Source organism: Saccopteryx bilineata, chromosome 1 (genome assembly GCF_036850765.1).
Source record: "Saccopteryx bilineata isolate mSacBil1 chromosome 1, mSacBil1_pri_phased_curated, whole genome shotgun sequence".
NCBI classification, from domain to species: Eukaryota; Metazoa; Chordata; class Mammalia; order Chiroptera; family Emballonuridae; genus Saccopteryx; species Saccopteryx bilineata.
Window position 1 is genome coordinate 170,733,623 of NC_089490.1, and position 25,568 is coordinate 170,759,190.

At 34.7% G+C, this 25,568-nt stretch overlaps 2 protein-coding genes across 2 annotated transcripts in view; one reads left to right on the forward strand and one right to left on the reverse strand.

The window, feature by feature from the left end:
- Positions 1–6,263, reverse strand: part of ASIC5 (acid sensing ion channel subunit family member 5) — an 85,183-nt gene extending 78,920 nt beyond the window's left edge. The window contains exon 1 of the mRNA XM_066253437.1: positions 6,207–6,263. The gene's annotated coding sequence lies outside the window, so the exon portion shown is untranslated. The remainder of the gene's footprint in view (positions 1–6,206) is intronic.
- Positions 6,264–6,307: 44 nt separating this feature from the next.
- On the forward strand, positions 6,308–25,250 carry TDO2 (tryptophan 2,3-dioxygenase). Its single transcript, XM_066279698.1, has 12 exons — positions 6,308–6,457; positions 6,666–6,771; positions 7,753–7,843; positions 11,370–11,440; positions 12,902–13,029; positions 14,435–14,621; positions 16,235–16,342; positions 19,406–19,517; positions 20,577–20,634; positions 21,801–21,880; positions 22,920–23,010; positions 24,667–25,250. Exons 1-12 carry the CDS (start codon positions 6,423–6,425, stop codon positions 24,818–24,820), a joined length of 1,221 nt encoding a protein of 406 aa, XP_066135795.1. The 5' UTR covers positions 6,308–6,422; the 3' UTR covers positions 24,821–25,250.
- Positions 25,251–25,568: the final 318 nt, after the last annotated feature.

Here is a 25,568-nt window from a genome sequence, read left to right on the forward strand (position 1 = left end):
ATGGGATAAGAATTCTAAGCTGTTAATCATGGCTTGTTCTTTCCCGTGAGCACCCTTTATCCAGAAGATATCCAGAACCCCACCCAAAGTTGCCTCATTAGAGCAAAGGGCTTTCCTATAACCCAGGAAATTATAAGGGCTTTAGGTTCTCTTGTGTCAGAAATGGGAGGGAGGGCAGGGACCAATATATATTTTCTATTATCTTACAGTATGCAGTTGAAGTCTAACAGTTGGGAATTATAAAGCAGCCTGTGTAGGAGAAAGAATAAGGACTTTAGAGTTAAAGTCCTTGGTTTATATTCTGGCTCTGTGTCGGGGCCCAGAGCAAGCAACCCCAAGATCTCTTGCAATGGCATATTGATAATTTCGAATTAAAATCACTTGAGAAGCAGCAGGAATGAGAGATCTACAACTCTCCTTTATTCTGTAAATGCAGAAAATAAATCTCCACGTGATAGATGCCTTCTCTGCTCCCGAGAGCCGAGAGACAACCTTACCACAATAATTATAAAATCCAGAGTGGAAAAGTCTGTATATACAAACCTGGTAACGTCATTACTAATTTATTACCTAAGCCCAAGGCTTGCTTGGATTCCTGTCTCATGAGCACTAACTTTCTCTGTTCTGTCAAATTTTCACAAATTGATTGTTTCTTTGTGTGGAAAGTGTCAGAAGAGACCTAGAAGGATCATTTTTAAGCCTCATTTTAGGATTTGAGCATCACATTGTGATTTTACTGAGCATGTGTATTAAGTTTTATGTTTTTTCTTTCTCCTGTTAATCAGGTCTGTGTCAATTTTATTATTTTAGCATTGGTCCAGCCATAAGAACTAAAGAAGAGTAGATGGGGGAGGGGCATTCTCCCCTCCCTAACACCAGCAGACACAGTAGCCTCAGTTCTCAGAAAACCAAATGCATAAGCATGTGGAACAACCTTAACATAGTGTCTGGCATTACATAGAGTAGTCATTACAAAGATGTAGTTCTTTTGTCCTTCTCTTTGCTAAATTTTCTCCATCCATCTGTGCAGATCCTTTCATGCATGTTAGCCAATTTAATTATTCTGAAGTGATGAATCTAATGTTGGGCTCATGAGTATTCAAAATGCACAGAAGAGTGTTAACAGCACCAGAACAACTGTTACTCAGAAGGTGCTCCTCATGATATTCACTTACTGACCTACCAGTGTGAAAGGATTAGGTGTAAATATACAATCTACTGTACCAGAAGCTTCATAATTTTAAAACAAAGTTCATTGACTTTCTTCATGGGGGATCCATGTTCATTCCATGATACTTCTCTGCTAGATCCCTATACATTTACATATATCTTTGACTTGGCTAAACAAAGGGTGATGTAAAGATGAGGTTCACCTTTGTTGAGAAATATTTGTTGTGTCCTTATTTAACTAGCTCCATGACAGGTGAGAAAGATTTGATTGCTAATGATTTAAATATGAAGTCTTGTGAAAACACTGAAGAGGAAGAGATTCCTTCTTCTGAAGGTATCAGAAAGCAAGCCAGAAAGGAAGTGCTATTTGAAATGAGTTTTAACAAATGAGTAAGCAATATTTCATAAGATTCAAACTGTATTTATGATTAGTTGTGTTTTTAGTACTTTTAAGATTATATAATACATGAAAATTATGTTATAAAGTTTGTTTTGATACATTCACACTAAATAAACAATTTTAATAACATCACTTACAAACAGTACATTAAAAAAATTTTAAATTCTATTAAATGATATTATAAAAAGCATGATTTGGTCCCTGGCTGGTGGCTCAGTAGATAGAGCATTTACACGGCATATGGAGGTCCTAAGTTCAATTCCCAGTCAGGGCTCAAAGAAAAGTCACCAACTGTTCTTCTCCCTCTCGCTCTCTCCTTTTGCTCCCTATTCTCCTGCAGCCAGCGATATTGGTTCAAGCATCTGCCCTGGGTACTGGGGATAGCTTGGTTGGTCTGAGTGCATCAGCCTCACGCACTAAAAATAGCTCTATATGTAAGCATTGGCCCAAGATGAGTTTGCTGGGTAGATCCTGCTCAGGGTGCATGTAGAAGTCTGCCTCACTATCTCCCCTACTCTCCCTAAAAAAAAAGTATGATTTTTTGTCAAAATTTAAATGGTATGTTTAAGCTGGGGAAAATAATGAAGTTAAAATGTTGATTGGAGTTTTAGGACACATAACACCATCAATTGTGTACAAAAGCAGTTTTTATAGCCTTATGTTTGAAATTACTGAAATGTACCCTTAAAGTATCAATATCCCAGGGTAAAACATAATCCCCTGGTTCCTGTCTTCTTTGTGATATTTTTGCTGTGTGAGGCAGGACAGTTTTCTTACCTACAAAATGACAGAGCAACTTTACATAAGAACATCTCCCAATAATTTTTCCCCTTTGAAACTAGTTATCCAAAACCCACATAGAAGAAAAAATAGACTCTTAATTGATCCATAATTAGCACCGCGAGTACCCCTTCTCTTGAATTGGTGTGCTAATAGTTTTTTTTCCTGCTTTTTCTTGGATGTGCCATAATACTTACAGCAGAGCAACCATTACTTGTTGCTGGATATTTTTGGATTTTAGCCAAGATACTTTGAAAAGCTCCTACTTGTATGACTAAGTTTAAATCCCAACTAAGTGGTTTTAATTCTCTTCTAACTTCTATCTATGACAAACAAACAAACAAACAATCAACAGCAAAACAACAACAAAGGACTACACATAACAAATGGTCACATACCCTATCAACTAAACAAATGGCTCATTGAATGGCTATTACGTTTATAGAACCTTCTTTGCATGGAAAAAATATTTTGAAAAAAAAGTAGCTATACAGTTCCTAAATGTATTAAATCTCATTATGAATAAGAAATCTGTATATTAGTTTTACTTTCTCCAATGTAGAGCCCGAGACAAGGAATTGAGTGGTGGGAACTTATTTTGAAAGGTGTTCCCAGGAAGCTGATGAGGGAGTAGAGAGTGTGAGGCATGAAGGGAAGGAGACAAGACCAAAATAAGGATTCACTATTTAGGTCAATGTTGGTCAAATAAGTTTGTAAATATGATATGTAGGTTTGCTCGCTTATAGTTTGCATTGGATGTGGGGGACAGGCTGTAAGCAGGCAGGGCCATTATAACCTGAAGCTTAATTTTAAGATTAAGCTTTTCCCCACACCCTTGACTGTTACATACTTTGTATCAGAGACTTCCTTGTTTGTATATTGGATTAAAAGTTTTGATTTCTACGCTATAAAATGGGCCAGAGGAGCCCATGCAGGGGGAGAACAGAGAAAGGCCACGTGGAAGAAAGGAGAAGCAGCTAAGATGGTGAAATGTTGAAGGAAAAGCCAGTTTGTGCAGAGAGAAGGAGATGGGGAACAGAGGTGAATAAGGCCGGTGAGGTAGAAACCTTTGATCCTAGAAAATTCGGATAAGTCAGTGGCTTTAGGAGCCCTGAATGGAAAGGGAAGTGTTTTCCCACTGTGTGTATTTCTTGCCCACCAGGTGCAAGCTAGGATTAAAGATAATGGCCCACCAGTTCTTGGCTCTGTTGTTTCATTAATGTCTGTCCAAATTAAACCTGAACCTGCATGGGCCAGGCAGCTGTGATGGTGGCTGTGACTACTGGCTTTACAGTCAACATTGTGAACAACTGGGATTCCTCAACAATATTTAGATAAAGATGCAGAATGCCTTCAGAATTATCTTCTGAAAAATAGGAGGCAGAAGCATTTATTTGTGAGAACTCCTCTCTTGGTTTAGGGTTTCTGTGTCTGCCACAATCTTTAACTGTTGAGTAAAACAGTGTGAGTAAGGGAGCTTCAGGGTGCGGCTGAGGAAGTTGCAGTGGTTCAAAGTGTTGAAGTTTATCTAAAAGAAAATAATATAGCATTTTATAATAGAATATACATGTGCTTTCATTGGAAACCAATACATATGTGATAGCAGAAGGAATGAAGTAAATTCCTGCTCACTTTTTAAATTTAGCTCAACATCAGTTCCTGCTAATTCAACTCTTGGTTCTATTTTACAGGCTTGCTTCTTCCCTATATTCTAGTCTTTGAAATCACTAACAAAGAACTAAGCACACAGATTTTGGTTTTAATATTCTTAATTTATTCTTGATATTCTGTAATGACATATCTGAGAAAGAAGTTTTTTTTTTGTCTTTTGGGATTTCAGTATTTTTTTCTTTTAAAAAAGATTAGATGGTTCCAAGGTTTTTTGCTGTTGTTGTTTTTGCCTAGAATTGGCCATAATTCATGTCTTGTAAGCATGCTCATCCACTAATCTTGCCTTCAGCATATTCCTTCTGTAATTCACATGGACTCAGGGTTTGTACATATGGACATAAAGTGATTTTAGAAGATTATCACAAATCATTGCTTGTGCCCATATATTTTCCTCTTTTTATAGTGTTGGAGGCTCTCACCATTAGATTGATTCTTTGGATTAAGGTGTATATTTTTTGGAAGATCTGTGTAAAACATCCAGTACATGAAATAGATTTGGAGGAGTAATATTCAATCACTTACAGAAGTTTTAGATCTGATTGTGAAGCAAAAATTCTCAATCCTAGGTAAACATCAGATTGTCAAATTGGTTTCCAAGTAGCAAATATTAAGTATTGGCAAGATTACAACAAAAATGTTACCAGTCATAAATTCCATAATAATTTTTATTGCAAAAAGTAATGAGGATATATGTGTTTGAGGGGTCATCATTTAAGTTATTGGCCTGGATAATTAGATTATCTTATTTTTCAGAGGCACTAAATGGAAATCTTTGAATGATCACTTCCTGTGTTCCTAAGGCTAACCACTGAATTGACAGTACTTTGAAGATCCAAGTAGAATGCTATTTATAAAAGAAACTATATCCCATTTTTCTAACTTATGTATTTACTCTTACAGGCTCACGTCTTATTTCCTCATTTCTTTCTCTAGTATGTTGACCAATAAGTATTTTACAGGCTTGCCCTTCTAAGGGCCCTTCTAAGCCCAAAAATCTTAAAGAGAGAACGGACAAAATTATTTAGCCATGTTCTTTGTAAACACATATCTAAGCAACCAAGTGGAGAAATAGACTATTAATCATTCTGCCTCCAAACAAACCAGGCCATAGCACTGGGAACATTGATTCCACCTCTCCTACTGACAAAAACCTATGCAGTGTGTAACCATTGCCAGAGTCTTCTGTAAAAACCCAAAGGCAACAGGAGAAGTCTAGGATGTGGTTCTGATGACTTCCCATTGCTCTTATGACACAGCACTTTCATGGTGCTTCTCCTTCTGTAAAACTGCATTGAACGTTATAATTTATTTTAGATTAGGGTGGATTAGGATGTTTGAAATTACAATAAATTTTAAACATCTTCATTTCTTTTGGTGAAGAAGTTGATATGTATAGAAGGTACATAATTTTTTTCCCCATATCACACAAGTAGTCAGTGGTAGAGGCAAGACTAGAAATGAAGTTTCTGACTTTTAATTGCTTTGGTGAGTTAGACACAAATTGACCATTTTAGAAGGTAAAATAATGGGAAAGGCTGTCTCAGTTCTTAGCAGTAGTGTACTAAGGACAGGGTGATAGAGCTTCTGCACTGGCTCGATGGTTCTCAATAGAACTTAGACCAATAGATACTGTTTCCGGGAAGAATATTTTATCACTGTCATTGTTTGAAATTATGGGCACATTATTATTGGTTTTAAATCATCTAGAGACACAAGATCCCCGTATGGATGACTTACAGCACCTTATAATTGAAATGCCACAGGTGAACAATACATTAGTCATGTCCATTTAAGTTCTAGTACAATACAGCAGCCTAACTGCAGCTGAATATTAGATAAGATTTAGGCCTGAGGAACTGTGAAGATGGGATGGAAAGTTGGTTTGAGCATTTACCCTGCCAATGTTCTCTAATGGCTTTCTCCTCCCACCCCCTAAAAATTTAAGTTTAGTTTTTGGTTTAGGACTTATAAATCTATCTAAATCTGAGGTGAGCTTTTATAAGCTCATCATCTTACATATCTTAACAGTATGCCAAATGTGTTCTTGCAATAGAATAATTAAATATCTTAAACAAAAACAAACAAACAAAAAACTTGGCCTCTACTGATTTATGTAATGTTCGTTATTTCATTTATAAAAGCAAAACTTGGTTGAGTCAAATGATTCAGTTGGCAGAATACTTACTATTCTAGCAAACAAACTGTTCCCAGCGTGAGTCCATTCTGAAGTTTACAAAGGTTCAATTTCTGAACCAATTCAAATGAGAGCCTAGCTAATAAATAGTACACAGAGAAGGCTGATTGGCAAGTTCAGGATTAGCAGGATGAATAAAAGGCAGCGGTAGAACACTGGGAAGGTCAATGATAAGCCAAACCTTTGGGCTTCTCACTGTATTTCACCATGAGTGGCTGCCCATTTCTAAGAAATGACTTTGAGTAAGTATTTACCTCTATTCTACCTATAGTGAGGCCCTTAGACACACTAGGTATGAACACGTTAGTTTCTGAATTTCAAGAGTATTGAGAATTGTCACCTTTATTCCTTTGTTTAATGTCTTAAAAAATCAGAGAATTTTAATCACATATTGTTAGTTACCATGCCTTTTCAAGATCTATTTTTTCTCATCACTTATTTAATCTGCAGATATGCTGCTAAAAAACTATCTTTAGAAGACAGTGAAGAACACATATCACAAACTGGTGTAAATAAAGCCAGCAAAGGAGGACTTATCTATGGGAATTACCTGCATGTAAGTGGCTGAGTATCTTATACTGCTTACCTTCCGTTATTGGCGCTAAATTCTACTATGTGACATTTTTAGTGTTGTTTCTTTTTTTTCAGTTATCAGATAGTTTTATGGACCTATAATATTAATTTTTCATACAAATTTATACTTTTCCATTTTTTTAAAAACAATTTTAAGAGACTTATGAAAATTAACCTCTCCAAAAAATCAGAGAACGAAGAATTTGGGCAAAGTAGAAATGATCTGATTAGTGTAGATCACTGGCAGGCATTGTACAACTTGTATAAATAAGACAAGGTTGGATAAATCCCAGGCTGGATAGTCACAAATGATTCCAGAGAAATTTCTCTTTCAAATATCTTTTTATAAAGTAGAAATGTTAAAGGCAAGTGTTTTCTTGAAATCACTAATAAATAAGAGAGGGGTGATACCAATGAGGTATTGGAGATTATTCTGGGTAAGTTTTAGCCTCTTTGCCTTTCATATTGTTAAAATTCTTCAGAAAAAATAAAAACCTTCCATTCAACTCAATGTTTATAATGAGACTCATTAATTGTTTTAAAGAAAATAGAATGGATCTTGAGAATTTGGGGATTTTTTTCAGTATTGTATCTACTTTGTATTAAGTTGTAAAGACCAAGATTTGTGATTTATATATCAGTCACTTAATTTTTTTTGGTTTTATTGAGATATAATTCATATATAACATTGTGCAAGTTTAAGGAGTAACCTGCTGATTTGTTACGTTTATGTACTTCAATATGATTATAAGTATAGCATTTAGCTATCATGCTATATCATTACTATATATATATATATTTTGGGGGGTGAGAACATTTAAGATTTACTGTTTTAATAACTTTCAAGTATATAATACAGTGTTATTAGCTATAGTCACTGTGTTATACATTAGATCTCCATACTAATTTTTTATAACTGGAAGTGTGTATAAAATCAATTTTTCTATATTTTTTTTGTTTAAAGTTGGAAAAAATTTTAAATGCACAGGAGCTTCAAAGTGAAGTAAAAGGAAATAAAATTCATGATGAACACCTTTTCATCATAACTCACCAAGGTAAGTTGTACAAAGGTTTGGACAATAACTACTCCACAGGCCTTTCCCATCAATAATGAGAAAAGCTACAATTCATTTAATTATAAGATGATGAAAGATTATGGAATCAGCATTGTAAGAAATGCTCAAGAATTTTTCTTCTGGGATTTGTCAGTCTCCTTTATCCTTCTTCACTAATAATTGGATCAGGTTGAACTTTGAACTTTTCCTAAATCCAAGGAAACATTCATCATGGAACTGACAAATATTTTTCAAGCTGAGATGTTACTATTTTTCAATTTAGAACTTTAAAAAATGACTTTCAAGAAATAAATCATTCAAATTGATTGTGACTTACCTACCCCCATATAGAATCTGGTATTGAATGTAAATTTTTGTCTACAATGTGTGTTTATCCGCTTCAGACTTAAAACCTCTGGGCGGTGTTTTTTGTTGTTGGTGCTGGGTTTTTTTTTAATGTTTTAGGGACACTTTTCTTTGCTTTAATTTTTTTTTTCTGATTTTCAAATGAACTCTATTATAAAATATCAAACTGCACTCAAAATTGCCAGCATTAGCACAGTACAGAGAAACTCACAAATAAGGATAGATAACAGCAGGTGGCCAGAGGAGGGACGTGACTGAGCACTGGAGATACCTGTTCACAGGAAGCTAAAACTGTCCAACAGGTTGTGCCCTACTGTTAGCACAGGTTAGACTAGTCTTTACCTTGGTGGGTGGCCTCAGTGCATTTGAGTTCAGATTCTACAATTTCTTCCAGTTAAGATTTCTTTTCTTTTTTTTGGGGGGGGGGGTTAAGATTTTATTTTTGTTGCTTTTACAGGGAAAGGAAAGAGGGGTAGAGTGAGAGGTATCAACTCATAGTTGCTTCACTTCACTTTAGTTGTTTATTGATTGCTTGTTTTATGTGCCTTGACTAGGCAAGCCCAGAGTCTTGAACTGAAGCCCTCACAGTGTTCCAGGTTGATGCATTATTCACTGCGCCACCACAGGCCAGGCAGTCAAGATTTCTTTATTTGAGCTGATCATAGGGTAGCTGGATGGCACCAGACCAGTCTATTAATTTTTTAAAATGCTATTGTAGATGTACTGAGAGATGCCAGTAGCTGTATACTTTAGTGACAGCATTTAATTGGGGTTTCCTGGATGAATACTCTATATAGCTCAGCCAAGATCCAAATGTCATTAGTGACCTTCAGAGATTGGTACAGCATATTCTGCCCCTTCACATTCTTCTCAGCAATAGTTGTGGTTTTACAACGTTCTGGAAACTGTGTCAGCACTTAGATGACATTTCTTAATCTGAAACTGAAGTTCATTCTTATTGGGAATATTCTTTCTTGTTACAAGGAATACCTGGAACTCCATTTTGCCATCTTCTACAAAAAGTACACTGAGTGGGACAGGGCAACAGAAGTAGGAGACATCAGTATCGTTTTTTGCAGCCACCTGCAGTAAGGTTCTGTCTTTATGACTGGGCCCAAGGTATTAAGGTATTGAGAGGCAGAAAGACATCCCTGCTCTGGTCTGGCAAGTACGTGTATGGATGGCCAGAAGAGTGCTCAGGATGACATCAAAGCAGTACATGTTAACCTGAATTACAAAGTCTCGTGTACTGTAGAGCTTTGTTGGTGAAGTTCATCTTCTCATAGATGTGCTTTTGGTGAGGAGTAAATATTCCAGGAATCTTTAAGCATTTAACCTTTACTTCAGGCAGCTCGACTGCCTTGGGAGCCACCTGTGCACCAGGTGCCATGCTTATCCCTGTGGAAAGTTCAGATAGGTCATTCAGACCACTGCTGACCACAGCAGGAGTAGAAGAAGGAACAGAGGTTGCAGGCAATGATGATGGGATGAATGACTGTCCCACCAGACTATCTAGTCCTCCTCCAAAGAGATCCTTTGCGCCCCTCTGCATGGAGGATACTTGTGGCACATTGACTAGTGGACTGAAGTCAAAGTTTAAAACGTCCTCCAGAGGGTCACCTTGAAAGCTAATATCCAGAGGCTGTTCCAGATTGATGGCAGTGGTGGTGCCAACATGGGCAGTAGTTTTTAATGTAGGAATCCATGATTTTGGGAATTTAAAAAGTCCTGGAACTCTTTGCAATTTTGTGCAAAATTTAGTGAATATGTCTCTTAAAGAGGTCTGTGACACCAAAGTATTAAGATTTATTCTAAGATCATTGGTGTCATAATACTAGTCATTGTCTCATTTCTAGACATGTTTTTTTTTTGTTGTTGTTTTTTACCAATTGTTTGTGTGTTTTCTCAGATGCTAGTCTGCATCACTTGATTGGCTAAAATAATCAACTCCTCTGAGTAAACAAATTAAAAAAAATGGAACATAATTGGCTTAATTCTTATTGGTGGTTTATACCAAGACAAAATCAATAGGGGAGGAATCATGGCAGGGTAATACAAATTAGAAATCAGTAAACTGTTAAAAAAAAATCCCATCTCTACCAGTATAAATTGTGTAAGCTTGGTCAAGTTCCTGAACCATTAACTCTCTTCAATTCCCCCATTTGTAAAATGGAGAGAATAATTATATCTTCTCCATTATTGAGTTCTTGTGAAGTTGAAATGAAATAGTGCTCATTAAGCACATAACCCAAGGTATAGCACATAAATAGCATACAACAAGTGATAGCTATCTTTATCTGATAGAGACTTTTCTTTCATCTTTCAGTTGCAAAATATAGTCAGCGAGTAATGGGACTAGCCACACAAAGTTAAACCTGAAAAATAGATATACAAACCAATCAAGAAATGTATGACTTGCTCTTTGTCTAAATATGAAAATTAAATCACAAAAGCCTCCTTAAAAATAATTCAAAATATAAGTTGATTCCCCTAATAAGAAAAGAAACATAACCTTTATCCATGTGATAGCACCAACTAGAATGCACTAGAGATCTCTAAGATGGTTGCTTTTCTATGCTCCTCTAATGACTACATTGGCTATTTAATTCATTTATTCATAAAATAATCACCCAGTGTTTATCTTATGCTAACACTGTACTAGGTACTAAGGGAAATAGATGAAAAAGACACAGGTTTATATTAAGCTTGTTCTCCCCATAATATTTTAACCCCTAGAAACCAAAAGTATGTCATATTCATTAGGTTAGAAAATACTGATGTTTCAGTTTATAGATGAAGTTGAGTCTTACTTCTGCTTCTTCACATACCTCCATCTTCCAATAGGAAGGTAGATTTAGATCATGTGCTATATCCTAAAGAACTTAAACGCTATATTTGTTAGGAGAATCAGTGTAATAATAACAACTACAAAGCATATATATATATAATATGTGTGGCATATTAAAACGTTCAATAAAAAGAAGCTATTATAAGTTTATCACTAATATTTGGTTATAGCATAAAAATAGGAATATATTGGTATTTCTTGATTTTTAAACTACATTTTAATTTAATTCAATGTGTTAATCATGTCCTTCATACAATTATGGTCCAAGAGGCTCCCCAAACATTCCAACTGACAATGGTTTTCTCTTTGCAGCTTATGAACTCTGGTTCAAGCAAATCCTCTGGGAATTAGATTCTGTTCGTGAGATCTTTCAGAATGGCCATGTGAGTTATTGTCACAATATTGGTTTCATAATCTTTTTTGGAGAATGTATAAAATAATATTAATGAGAAAAAAATTTAATGGTGAAATTATTACTTAATAGAGAACAATTTTCAGGGGACGAGAGCTTAGTCACATTATCCCAGGGCCTGCTGCTACCTGGAGCTACACAGTGCATTCAAGCTTCTTTCAAACTTGTTTCATGCCCCTTGCTTTTTATTATTATTATTACTATTTATTCAGAGACAGACTTGGCATGCCCGGGGACCGCGGCAAGCACACTAGGGGGCGATGCTCTGTCCATCTGGGGCGTTGCACCATTGCTCAGCAACTAAACTCTTAGCACCTAAGCCAGAGGCCATGGAGCCATCCTCAGCTCCTGCGTCAACTCACTCCAACCCAGCAATAACTGCAAGAGGGGAAGAAAGAGAGAGAGAGAGAGAGAGAAGTGATAAGGGGAGGGTTGGAGAAGCAAATGGGCGCTTCCTCTGTGTTCCCTGACCGGAATTGAACCCAGGACACCTACACGCCGGGCCGATGCTCTACTACTGAGCCAAGTAGCCAGGGCCTCAAGCCTCTTACTTAGAACTTTTCCTCCCGAATTTTACAAATAGTTGTTTTTTAAATAATGGCAGATTGCCAGAATAGCTAATAGAGAGCCTTGAATGAGTAAGTACAAGAATTATATTTCTAATGAATATTTGCTGTGGGAAGATGAGAACAATATGAGGAAAGTGAACAGGAAGAAGAGGAGACGGAGGAAGTAGGAAAGAGTAACAGGAGGAAGAAAATGAGAAAGGAGTCGAGGATGAGGCGGGAGACAGGAAGGAGAGGACAAGGAGTACCTGAGTGGGAGAACAGAGGTGCTTAGGGTGATGGCAGCCGTCAGCACTGTGCTTTCCTGCCTCCCACCCTGCTTCCTGCTCCCACAGGCCTTCCAGACGCAGCCTTAGGTGCTCTACCTGGAAGCATCTGCTGCAGGAGGGGCTGGGGAAAAGAGAACAGTCATACGCAGACAATACTCTTCTTATGTATTTAAATACAACTCCCTTTTATGTCAATGGCAACTTCATCCCTCAATAAAGAGCAGATTAATCCAGGTGTTGCTTAATCCTCACCCTGAAGTTTTCTTGTTACTTTGACCTTTATTCCTTGAAGAAAATTTAGAGAGAAATTTGCTTTACAATTAGTGGGTGTTGTGTCCAGAATTTACTTCTGACTGGCTTCCACACAATTTTCTGTTTTTGAAGAAAGAAAAATGATTCTAATTTTGAAGACATTCCTTGCACACAATTCAGTTACCATTAGTTCAACATACCCATATTTATGGCAAGTTTTAGTTCCAAATGTTTAATTTTTGAAATAACGATAAAATTAATAGGAATGTGTTATTGTTTGTAGTCTATCTTGTGTCTTCTAGAAACCAAAATTGTTTACTCAGTGTCTCATTTCTCAACCTTCAGGTCAGGGATGAAAGGAATATGCTTAAGGTTGTCACACGGATGCATCGAGTGGTGGTGATCCTTAGACTCCTGGTACAGCAGTTTTCTGTTCTAGAAACGATGACAGCCTTGGACTTCAATGACTTCAGGTGTGCACCCGTGGCTTTGTGATCACACAGTGGGGTTTACCTTCTCACTCTGGTGGTGTAAAGGAGAACATGAGTGTTGTATGACACAAGACCCCGTCCTACTGACATATTGTCACTACCAGCATTTGGGAATCTTAATCACAAAGCATGTAAGAAGTTACTTAAAACATTTCATCATTCATTTTTACATAAAAACATAATATAATCAATTGATTTCAATTCATTGTTGTGCCAGTTTTTACCCAAAAAGAATTTGAGCAACTTATCAAAATGGCTGATATAATGCATATAACTAACTTTTTTAAAAATTAAAAACTAATAATAAAAGAGAAACAAGAATAATACATAAAAAAGGAAGCTGGCAAAAACATTAAAATAACTTATAGTTTGAATTATAAATTTTAGCTCTACATTTCCAGGCAGCCAAAGCCATATATATCATATATATATATATATACATAAAAAATGCTTTTTTTATACCAAATTAAAAAAAATTATTTATTCATTTTAGAGAGGAGAGAGAGTAGAGAGTATGAGAGAGAGAAAGAAATAGAGAGAGAGAGAGAAAATGGGGAGGAGCAGGAAGCATCAACTTCCGTATGTGCCTTGACCAGACAAGTGCAGGGTTCTGAATCGGTGACCTCAGCGTTCCAGGTTGACACTTTATCCACTGTGCCACCACAGGTCAGGCTATACCAAATTTGAAGATAAATTTTTGTAAATCTTTAGGTGCATTTGATAATGTAATATGCAGTTCAATATGTTTGACAATTCAGGAAATGTAGCAGAATTCCTTTGTGGTGAATTTAAAAAATTGAAGTCTTAGTACCAATTAGATGAAGGACTCTTACAAAGATGTAAGAGTTCTGGTGGTTGTGTAGGGTAGAAGTAATACTATTTTGATTGCTTATTTTATCCTAGTCATTGCCTTCATTTTACTTGTAGTATCTCATTTGTGCTCATAATAATACGAGGTAGTGATATTAATGATAATATTTAAGAATGTAAGTTTTAGGAGGGATTGAATAATATTTATAAATTTTGAGACTCTTTTGGCACCATTATAAAATATTTTTCAATGTCCACCTGTCTTTATTTTAAGAAAAAAACTCTAGCACACACACACACACACACACACATACACATGTATGTGTATGTGTATGTGTTAGGTTTGTGTGCATACATAAATACTCATATAACATTTTACAAACTATACAAACATTTCAACTTCAAATTGACAGTTATCAAAAATGATGTTTTAGTAGGTCCAACACTAGGCAGTTGTGTGTCTGTGTTCTTGGTAATATGTAGGTCTCTTACAATAGATAAATCAATTACAGTGATTTACAATGTCAACACAGTTCTTCCTTTTTCTTCTCTTCTCTTTCCCCCTTTATTTTAAAAGAGAGTACCTGTCTCCAGCATCAGGCTTCCAGAGTTTGCAATTTCGACTGTTAGAAAACAAGATAGGCGTCTTTCAGAGTTTAAGAGTCCCTTACAACAGAAGACATTATCGTGATAACTTCAAAGGAGAAGAAAATGAACTGCTACTTAAGTCCGAACAGGAAAAAACACTTTTGCAGCTAGTGGAGGTACATGCTCAAATATTGTTTCTAAGGTCTAACAATTTAATTTAGTTTCTAAGTTAATTTTTAACTTAGTTTCTGCTAGATAAAAATTGTAAAACTCATGTATAAGTCTGGTCACATTAACTGTAAATAACAGAAAGAATTTATAAAAATGCTTAAACTTGTAAATTCAACTAATTAAAGTATTTAAAATATTAAAAACTTGAGAATTTTAGAAATATTTATATGATCAGTTATATGTTAATAGTTAATAACCTCCTCATCTTATCAAAACAATATTTTAAATATTCCTACTAAGTAACATTTAATTAGCTGATCTTTAAACTAACTGTGATTATTAAATGAGCTTAATTTCTTCAAAATATTTTGAAATTGAAAAGTCCCAGAAGTTGTGTATTTTTGTCTATTAAACTATGTTACTAAGAGTATATACTCTTCACAATTTTCCTTTCAGGCCCTGGCTGGTTGGCTCAGTGGTAGAGCGTCGGCCTGGCGTGCAAGGGGTCCCGGGTTCGATTCCCGGCCAGGACACACAGGAGAAGCGCCCATCTGCTTCTCCCCCCTCCCCCTCTCCTTCCTCTCTGTCTCTCTCTTCCACTCCCACAGCGAGGCTCCACTGGAGCAAAGATGGCCGGGCGCTGGGGAGCGGCCCCCCCCCCCCAGGGGCAGAGCGTCGCCCCCTGGTGGACGTGCCTGGTGGATCCCCGTCGGGTACATGAGGGAGTCTGTCTGACTGTCTCTCCCCATTTCCAGCTTCGGAAAAATACAAGAAAAAAAATTTTTTTTTCCTTTCATATTTTAATTTCCCATGGATCCATAAAAATCTTGAGAAATTATGAATGTTTCTTCATAAATAATTATTAAATAAGAATTGTATTTCTTGATTTTATCTACAGAGGCTTTTCCTTTGCAGATTAAACCTTTTTATAGTGAGTTATATACTGCACACTAGTCCCCTGGGGAATGAAAATATGGATTTGGGTTAATATACATAATACTATATAACAGTTTATAAACATAGAGATAGAAGGACTGAGATTGTTAATTTCAAATAAAAAAATAGGTTAATTAAGAACCCACAGAGTTGCATGAATTAGATTTTATTTCTGATTAAAATATCTTGTGGAGTATTAAAATAATTGAGTAGTTAATGGATTTCAAAGTTGCTAATTATACCATGCTCCTCCGTTTAGAAGAGATCATATATTTTATATCTTATAAGACCTTCAGATCTAAGACATAAAGTATTTTGAGAATAAACCAAAGGCTTTATTAAAACAACATATACTTATGCTCATAGATTTATAAAACAAAATTTAGATTTCTGTAATAGTATATTTTTTATTAAATAAAGAATAAATATTAGTAATATGATTTTCTTAAAAAATTCAGAGATGAAATATAATAGATTTTAAATGAAGAAATTGAAGGGGAAAAATATTTATACAGAAATATTTTTATTATATATATATAAAAAAGTATCTATTTCAAAAATATATACTTTATTATATATTTTTCTCATGAAAATATTGTTTCAAGTTTATAAATGTTAGTTACAATGTATCTTATGTATTTAAAATTTTACAATATTCACTTAAATATAATGTTTACTTAAGGCATGGCTGGAGAGAACACCAGGTTTAGAACCACATGGATTTAACTTCTGGGAAAAGTTGAAAAAAAATATTATTAAAGGCCTGGAAGAAGAATTCACAATAATTGAGGTATTTATGAAGCCATAAATGTTTATTATAGAAAAAGTATTAGAAATTTTATTTTAATAATTCTCTACTTTTTTCTTAATCTTTTTCTTATGTTCTTTTTCTTTCAGAAATGCATCTGCTTAGAATATATTACATGATTGATTTAATCTTATTTATTTTCAATAAAAATTAAATTAAGTTAATATAAATAAGAAGATAATATGTAGACAAGAAGATAATATGATAAATAGATTAGATTCATAGATCTACTTCATTTCTATTGAAAATTTCAGATTATGACCAGTTCTAGACAAAAGGAGACTCACAGAAGACCAGTCAACCAAATATATTGAGTCATAACATTTTCCTTTGGCTATATATTTGCTACATTCTTCTTATTGGTTCTCAATGTCAAGTTTCTCACTTAAGAAAATACTGTTAATTCTTTATTTCTTTCAAATTACAGACGACTTTTCTTTTCTTACTAACTTTCTTCCATGAGTTTTTTTAATTCTTTGTCTTGAGAGGCTGTACTAGTTAGTGCTTAAGGTAAAGTCTTGAAGTCATACCTTGGGTTCAAGTTCCATTGCCACTTCTTAATTGTGTGACATGGAACTTCTGTAACTTAACTTCTCTTTGATTCACTTTCATCATATATAAAATAGAAAATAAAAGTGTCTATCTCATAGGATTAATATGAGCATTAAATTAGATTAATATTTATAAAGTGTTTTAGAATAGTAGTTAGTATAAGTATTTCTTTATTTCTCATCTAATCTCTACCCAGCCAAGTCTGTCTTCTTGTCCCATTATTTACAAATGACCTCCATGTACATAAATCTACATGTTTTTGTTTTTCTTTACTTTTCTTGAGCATTCAATATTAATGACTACTTTCTCTTTCTTGAACATTCCCATTCCCATTGGATTTGGTACTCAGTATTTTGTCTTCATCTAATTTTCTGGTCTCTATTTCTTTGTCTCCTTTACTGACTCATTTTTGTTTCTCAGACAAATAAATGGTGGGATTCTCCAATGCAATGGCTTATACCCTTTGTATCCTTTTCTGTACTATTTCACTAGATGAAATCATTTATAACCATTGCTTCAATATCTACTTATATACCAGTAATTCTCAAATATTTACCTCTCTAGTGTAGATATCTCCTTAAATTTCTTTTTTTTTTTTTAATTAAATGAGAGGGAGAGAGACAGACAGACAAACTCTCGAATGTATCCTGACGGGGATCCACCTGGCAAACCCTCTATCCAGTGATGCTTTGCCCATCTGGGGTTATTGCTCTGTTGCTCAGCAACCAAGCTATTTTACCACCCAGGTGATGCTAAGAGGATGGCCATGTGATGCTCATGGTCAGGTGATGTTCATGGCCAGAGGATGGCCATGGAGCCATCCTCAGTGGTCAGGGTCAACTTGCTCAAAGTTGAGCCATGGCTGAAGGAGGGGGTGGGAAGAGAGAAGAGTAAAATGAAGAAGCAGATGGTTGCTTCTCCTGTGTGCCCTGACTGGAAATTGAACCCGGGACTTCTATATACCAGACGGATGATCTACAGCTAAGCCAACCAGCTAAGGCCTTAAATTTCAAATCATATATTTATCACTTTATTTTATATTTTCTCCACTCTTGTATCAACTTGGTCTTCTCCAAGTTTTTCTCCTACAAATTATCTAATTTATCAAGTCAGGCATGTCCAGTGGCGCCTTTGGACAACCACTTCCTCAACCACTTCTTCAAGCTATCACCAAATGGTATAGACTTTTTCTTCTAAATAGGTCTCAGGTATCTTTCTTTATCACCATCATCAAGTGCAGACTGCCATTGTTTTTTCACCTGGACTGAAGTCATATTCTCATACCTATTTTACAAGGCTCCTCAATATGGTTCCATTCCAATTTATTCTCCATGATGCAGTTTGAGCAATCTTTAAAAAGTACAAACCTGGTCATGTTTTGCTTTTGCATAAAACTCCGATGTCTTCCCACTGCTTTCAGCATAACAATAAAAATCCATAACATAATCTTCAAGGCATTTATGATCTCAACCATATTAAATTTCCTTTAAGCTAAATTTAGTTCTTCAAATTTACCACCACAGTTTTTTTATACATTATTCTGTTGGGTTTGGCATATTCTTCCCCAGGTAATTCCTTTAATTCTTCAAACCTTGGCTCAAAGAATACTTCTTTAGGAAGGAATTTCCTGACCTCCTTACTACTATAAGCTATCATGGCACTGTACTGCCCCTGTATACCACTGTATGATATGGACACGCCTGTGTGTTCATGGTTGCAATTTAATACGCAGGTGATTATTTGTTGTATGTTTTATTCCTATAAGATAATATATTACATTAGACCGGAGACTCCATTTTTGCTCAAAATTTTATCTATCACCTGAACATCACATTTGCAAAAAAACCACACAAATATTTAATTGGCAGTAATATGCATACAAGTTTTTACCAACCAGTTTTGTTTTTCTGAGAATTGAAGATAATTAGGTTAACTAATTTTTGCTCTAACTTAATTAATTGAGTTGCAAGTAGTGCATGTGCTGTAGGCAGAAAAATAATTTTCTTAAATCAACAGATATGAAATGAATAAAAATACTGCGTAAAGGTAAAATATATCTAAGAAATTATATTTACAGATTTTCATACTGAAGTTAGAATTTCAGTAGTGCTATTTGTTTTTCTGACTAGGAATTCTTAACTTTTCCTAAGTGCAATTACATTACTTACTGTTTTAAATCATTTCTGTCAAAAATCATATCATTTGACCACTTGTCCTCAGTTACGCCCACCCGAATTCCTGTCTCATGATATCTTTGAAGAAAATATATGAGATTAACATATCACTTAAACTGAAATAAAAGATAGAACTAGTAACTGAGGAAGATTCCTTTTCTCATAAGCCATAGTTTTCAAGTTTGATATTAGATGAAATGGTTAATATTGTAAGAACAATCTTCACACCCCTGGATAGTCTACCTCTCACAAGCAATGTTTTCTAAAATAAGAATCTCTTCTCTCTCATGGGAATATTAATGCAGTATTTTTCCCAAAGGCTAAAAAAGAGTCAGAGGAAAAAGAGGAACAAATGGCCGAATTTCAGAAACAAAAAGAGGTGTTACTTTCCTTATTTGATGAAAAACGTCATGAACATCTCCTTAGTAAAGGTAAGTATTCCTAAGGATTGTTTCCTAGCACTGTACTGCTGTGACATCAAAAGATCAAACCCCATTTGGGGGAAATAAAATGAAAACTGGTGTTCCACTAATAGAAATAAGAATTAATGGTATCTAGGATAATATTAGCGTAACAGGTTTAAATGCCCTATTTATCTCAAAGACATTGGTAGAAACTTTCATAATGTGTCAAATATGAAGGATAACAAGATACACTGATAATGGTTTCTCAAGTAGTTCATAGCCTACTAGAAACAGAAATGAAGATAATCATGTAATTGTAAATATGACAGTAGCAGAAAGAAGGGGAAGAAATAATTCCATTGTAAGGGTGAGCATGGTCTGGCCAGGGAAAGTAACACACTTAGATTTCTGGCATAATCAATATTGAGTTATTTTTTGAAACAAATTGACCAGTATAATCAATACTTTTATTATTTAACTCTTTTTTTATCTGTCTGAAACTCATGTACATTTTTTTTTAATTTGGAACTTTAAATCTTTTGGAAATAGAATAGAAGTAAAAATTAATTTTTATAATAGAAATACTAAGCATAATAGTCTTGGTTTTCTATAAAACCTCAGTATAGAATAGCAAAATCTTACTTTCTTGTACATATAACAACACATATGAAATTTTATATAATGATTGTATTCCTTGAAGCCAAGTTATTTTTAAATAATTTAAGGAATTTTAAGTGAATTAGTAAAAACTTTCAAATGAAACTTGGAATGAGTCTTTACTTTTTAAAAAGCCATCATACTATTTTACTTGAAAAATGTATTCTATTATGAAATTTAATTATTTTCAATATCAGGTTTTGAAAATTTATAGAATATATATATATATATTTGTTTGCCTTTTAAAATCTAATATTGAAACAATGTTTTATACAGTTTTCCAATTTCAAGCTAAGGGATAAAAATCTTAAACTGAAACCTACTTTGTTTTTTAAACATATAACATTCAATTATTTAAGGTGATCATTCCAAATTATTATGACTCTCTTAAATGACCTATTGACTTGAAACTTGCTATGTATCTTGCAGGTGAAAGACGACTATCATACAGAGCACTTCAGGGGGCCCTGATGATACAATTTTACAGGTAAAAGCAAATTAGAAGTGCTAAAGCAGAAGTTAAAATTGAGGATTGGATATTAAATATATTAAGTATAAAGCTTAGAAATTCCAGTCATATTTCTAATAAGTTATATAGTTTTGGGGAAAAGCTTCAAAAATAATTAATTATGAGGTTTCATGAAGTTTTCTTTAAATAGTATGAATATAACTTTATCTCTGTAGTTGGTCTAAAAACGAACACCCACAGAAATTAATCAAATATCCTTTTTATTAAATTCTACTATTATATGATAATAAGTGTCCAAAAGGTCACAGTGATAACTACCTCAGAAATTCAGTCAGGAAATGTGTTCTGACATGAAACAATGTTGTTCTGTCTTATAAAGAAAAAAAGAGAATAAAGTAAAAACACTTTATGAACTGTTCTATTTACTCAGCAATTTCAAGTAAAATCATCTTCACTGTTTAATGCATTTGAGGTGTCATTTAAATATCCACATACTCCTTTTTCATTTGTATGAAGGTCTCATCTTCATGATTCATGAATTAAATGAGTCAGAACAATGCAAAAATATGTATGTTTACCGGATGTCTTACTTTTATTTAATTTGTAATCTCAAATCTTTCCTCATAATATCAACATAAACAAAATCTTTTGACTCTTTTCCTAAACTTTTACTAAATGTATGCCACTCTAGCTTATATATCCTATGCAGAAAATGTACTAAAAGAATTGAAGGATTAGATGAAGAAAGAGAATACACACACACATAAACACACACATACACACACACACACAAACTCTATATAATATATATTTTAGAGAAAATAAAAAAAGTCTTTGTTTTCATATCTTTAGAAAAAAATTTTGACAATATTAGCTGGGAAATCTGAGAATCTGAGATAGTATGTACATCTGCCTTTTAATGAGAATTGATATTAGGTATGACTATGGCTTTCACTTCATATACATTATATAAAATATTCTAGACTCTTCAAACAAATGCTGTAAGGTGAAAGGTAGTATTGCTATATTTGAGATGAAGAAACTACACCTAATTGGGTAATCCAGAGATGCCACAGTTCCTATGGGCAAAGTTGACATCTGTTTCCAGGGCCAACAGATTCTAAGTCATGCTCTTCCTAACACACTGGATTTACTTGAATAGAGTCCTTCTTATTTCTCTTTAGGGAAGAACCTAGATTTCAGGTCCCTTTTCAGTTGCTGACTTCTCTTATGGACATGGACACACTCATGACCAAATGGAGATGTAAGTAGTGCCCCTCACCCCTACTCCCCAAATTCTCCCTTGATCCTGTTCCTTTATCCTTTTCCTCCTTGTGAGTTGCTTTAAAAAAAAATCAGCTTGACAATTATTCTACCCTAGGGTCTACTTATCCAGTACACACAACAGACATAATGCCTGGAGCCACAATAATTTTGGAGGCCCATGAAAATATTTTATTTGATAATAAGGAAAAAAATAAACTTAGGTCCAAGGAAATGTTTTAACATATAATAAGAATGAATTCATCTTTATGCCAATACAATTTGCTGCCCTCTCTCCAGGCTCTCCCACTACCCCTAAGTGAAATAAAACTTCCCACACCTCGCCTGACCAGGCAGTGGCGCAGTGGATAGAGCATCGAACTGGGATGCGGAAGACCCAGGTTCGAGACCCTGAGGGCACCAGCTTGAGTGCGAGCTCATCTGGTTTGAGCAAAGCTCACCAGCTTGGACCCAAGGTCGCTGGCTTGAGCAAGGTGTTACTCGGTCTGCTGAAGGCCCACAGTCAAGGCACATATGAGAAAGCAGTCAATGAACAACTAAGGTGTCGCAACGAAAAACTAATGATTGATGCTTCTCATCTCTCTTTGTTCCTGTCTGTCCCTGTCTATCTATCCCTCTCTCTGACTCTCTCCCTGTCTCTGTAAAAAAAACAAAAAAACTTCCCACACACCACACACACACATATACATATATTTAATATTTTTAATGGAAGAAGAGACCTATAAAGGCACAATGACCATAGTCCATGAAGGTTGTACTGTGGTCCTGCTTTTCTCTATTGTGTTCACATACTAAATGTAAACATGGATGGAGTTGAATGCATGTAGCCTGAACCAAGTGAGGTGCCAGGCAACCCGCTGGTCTCATGTGGCTGTCACAGGAGAACGTTCCATATGGCTAAGTGATAAGGGGTGAGCCTTTTTCTCAGAAGCAATAATCATTACTGACCCCTTGCTTTTAGAACATGGGGGAACTAATTGCAGATTAGTTCCATGGAATTAATTTGTGTGTTTGCCTAGATAACCACGTGTGTCTGGTGCACAGAATGCTGGGCAGCAAGGCTGGCACTGGCGGGTCTTCGGGCTATCAGTACTTGCGTTCCACAGTAAGGTGAGACGGGGGAAACTCGCCTTTTTATCTTGGTTAAAGTCACCAAATTATTGTTTCTTCATATATTTGTGGTATTATCTAGTAAAAGTCATCTATAATTGCTCCTGTCTGCTGAGCATTTGTAGTTAAGGCATTCCCATTAGAATCTTTGGAGGTTATTATAAAAATTCTTAGGTGTGGAAATTCACTATTTTCATCTTGTGATGAAAAGGGGCATGGTACCAATGCTTGCAAAACTGAGGACATGAAAGAGTTACTTCAGGGAGAAATTTTTCAACTCCTTCTGGCTCTACTTTGGACTAGATTAAAATAGTTATCCTTAAGTCCACTAATGCACTCTTGTCGAGATGAATGATACAACTAAAAAAATAGTTTCATATTTTCCGATAGGACTCTATTTTATGGTATAAAAACTACTTCTATCCATTTCAAGCAGTGCCCTTTTCATAACTTTACAAGAAAAAGATCAACATTTATTGAGCACTAAAAATGTGGTGGAGATATTTCTAGGACATTTGAGTTCTTAATTTATTTGAAAGTCACAGCATTATAGATAGAGGGATATGTGTATAGATACATCTGTAAACTGAGAAACTCACAAGGCCCCTTGAGAAAGGAGTTATCAGCCCAAGAGTATGTTAGACAGTCACCTTTAGTTTCCAAAACTCTTTATAATACATTGTTTTCATTCCTAATGGTACCACCAGATTGGCTAAATTATAAAATATATAGGTTCAGTTTTTCATTTTTATATTTTCACTTTCCCAGAGAAGATTGAATGATTTAGAAAATTCACTGGCATGAATTTTCACAATCATATCTTTTCTCTTTTCCAGGGAATAAATTCTGTGAATATGTAACATTAAATAATATTAAAAAATGAACAGAACACATCAGTGGTGGGAACAATTAACACAATAATTAACGGGATCTCTAGTGTATCATTATATCATCAAATCTTCACAAAGACTTGGCCAAAGGAAGGGATTGTGGTTTTTATTTTGCAGAGTTAGAAACCAAGACATTGAGGTTTAGACAACTCATCCAAAGTCATATGAGTTGCAAGATATAGAACAAGATTTGAATCCAAAATTGATTTTGAAGGCAAATGCTCTCCATCTATAAAACTGCAACAGTTAAAGTAGCTGACCAACAAATACTAAAGCAATTTTGGGGGGGGGGGGTCAAAAGCACTTTGACAGATATTAATTATGAATCCAAGATGGCATTTCAACTTATTAATCCATTTGTGCCAGTTACTTGGAAGCTATTGAATACTTTGCAGATGGGAAATATTTTCTAGTAGACAGTCAAAAACTCTGAATGCTTTAAATTTATTATTTTTACATAATGTCCTTTAAAAGTTAGAAATAGAGCAATAGTAAGACTCTAGGTTTTAATCTGAACCAGCTTTGTTAGGATCAATGAAACACACAATATAGTTATATGAGCATGAACTTTGAATATAGAATAAAAATGGGACAACCTTAATACCAATATTATTTAATATAATATATATGATATACATAACATGTAATATATAGTATAATATTGAACACTATTTATGGTAAAATATTATCTGAGAAATTCATTTCTTGATGGAAAATTTTAAATATTTCATTTTGACAAATTTAAAACATTTGTATGTTTTTCCAGTGACAGGTACAAAGTATTCGTAGATTTATTTAACCTTTCAACATATTTGGTTCCCCGACACTGGATACCGAAGATGAACCCAATTATTCACAAGTTCCTTTACACGGCTGAATACTGTGACAGCTCTTACTTCAGCAGTGAGGAATCAGATTAAGATTATCTGCAAAAATCTATGAAGAACATTGATTTCTGTGTTTTTTCTATGAATTTTCATAAATACACAGTCCATATGTAATATATGTAAATATATAGTTAAGCACTATGCTGTTCTGATTCATCCAGAAAATAATTCTACCTCATTTATTGTAATAATATAGACTAAGCATTTTTGTGATGACATAAGACATTGAGGTAAGAAATTAAAGTTACATTTTATCATTGTACATATTTTTGTATTAAAAAGTTAATGTCCTCTGATACTTACCTTAATGTAATCATTTGACCCAACCATAATCTCATTGTTTCATATTTAATAAGCTTGTAAACTTCAGCGATTTCAACTATTTTGTGCAATAAAATGTGTCACTCTGTACAAACTAATGCAATAAAAACTTTTTAAGTAATAAAAATTATTCTTTCTGTAATATATTGCTTTGAAAACATTGCTTGTATGTGTTAGAACTCTTGGTGATCAATGACAGAAATCTATGTGAAGCTTGCTTGCCCAAAGGTTATTTACTGGACAATTACATCACTAGCTTAAAGAACTGAGAGGAGGCTGGGGACTCTAACGTCTCAGGGGTGGAGCCAGTTCCTACAGTACTATATTCCTGGGACACTTTGAGGATCCTCAGTGTCACATCGTCTCTGTAGGTGTTGGCTTTATCCTTCCCTGAGGTAGACTCACTCCTCCTCCCTCAGTCTGGGCTCAATGTTAGCACCTCTGGACTCCCAGAAGGGCA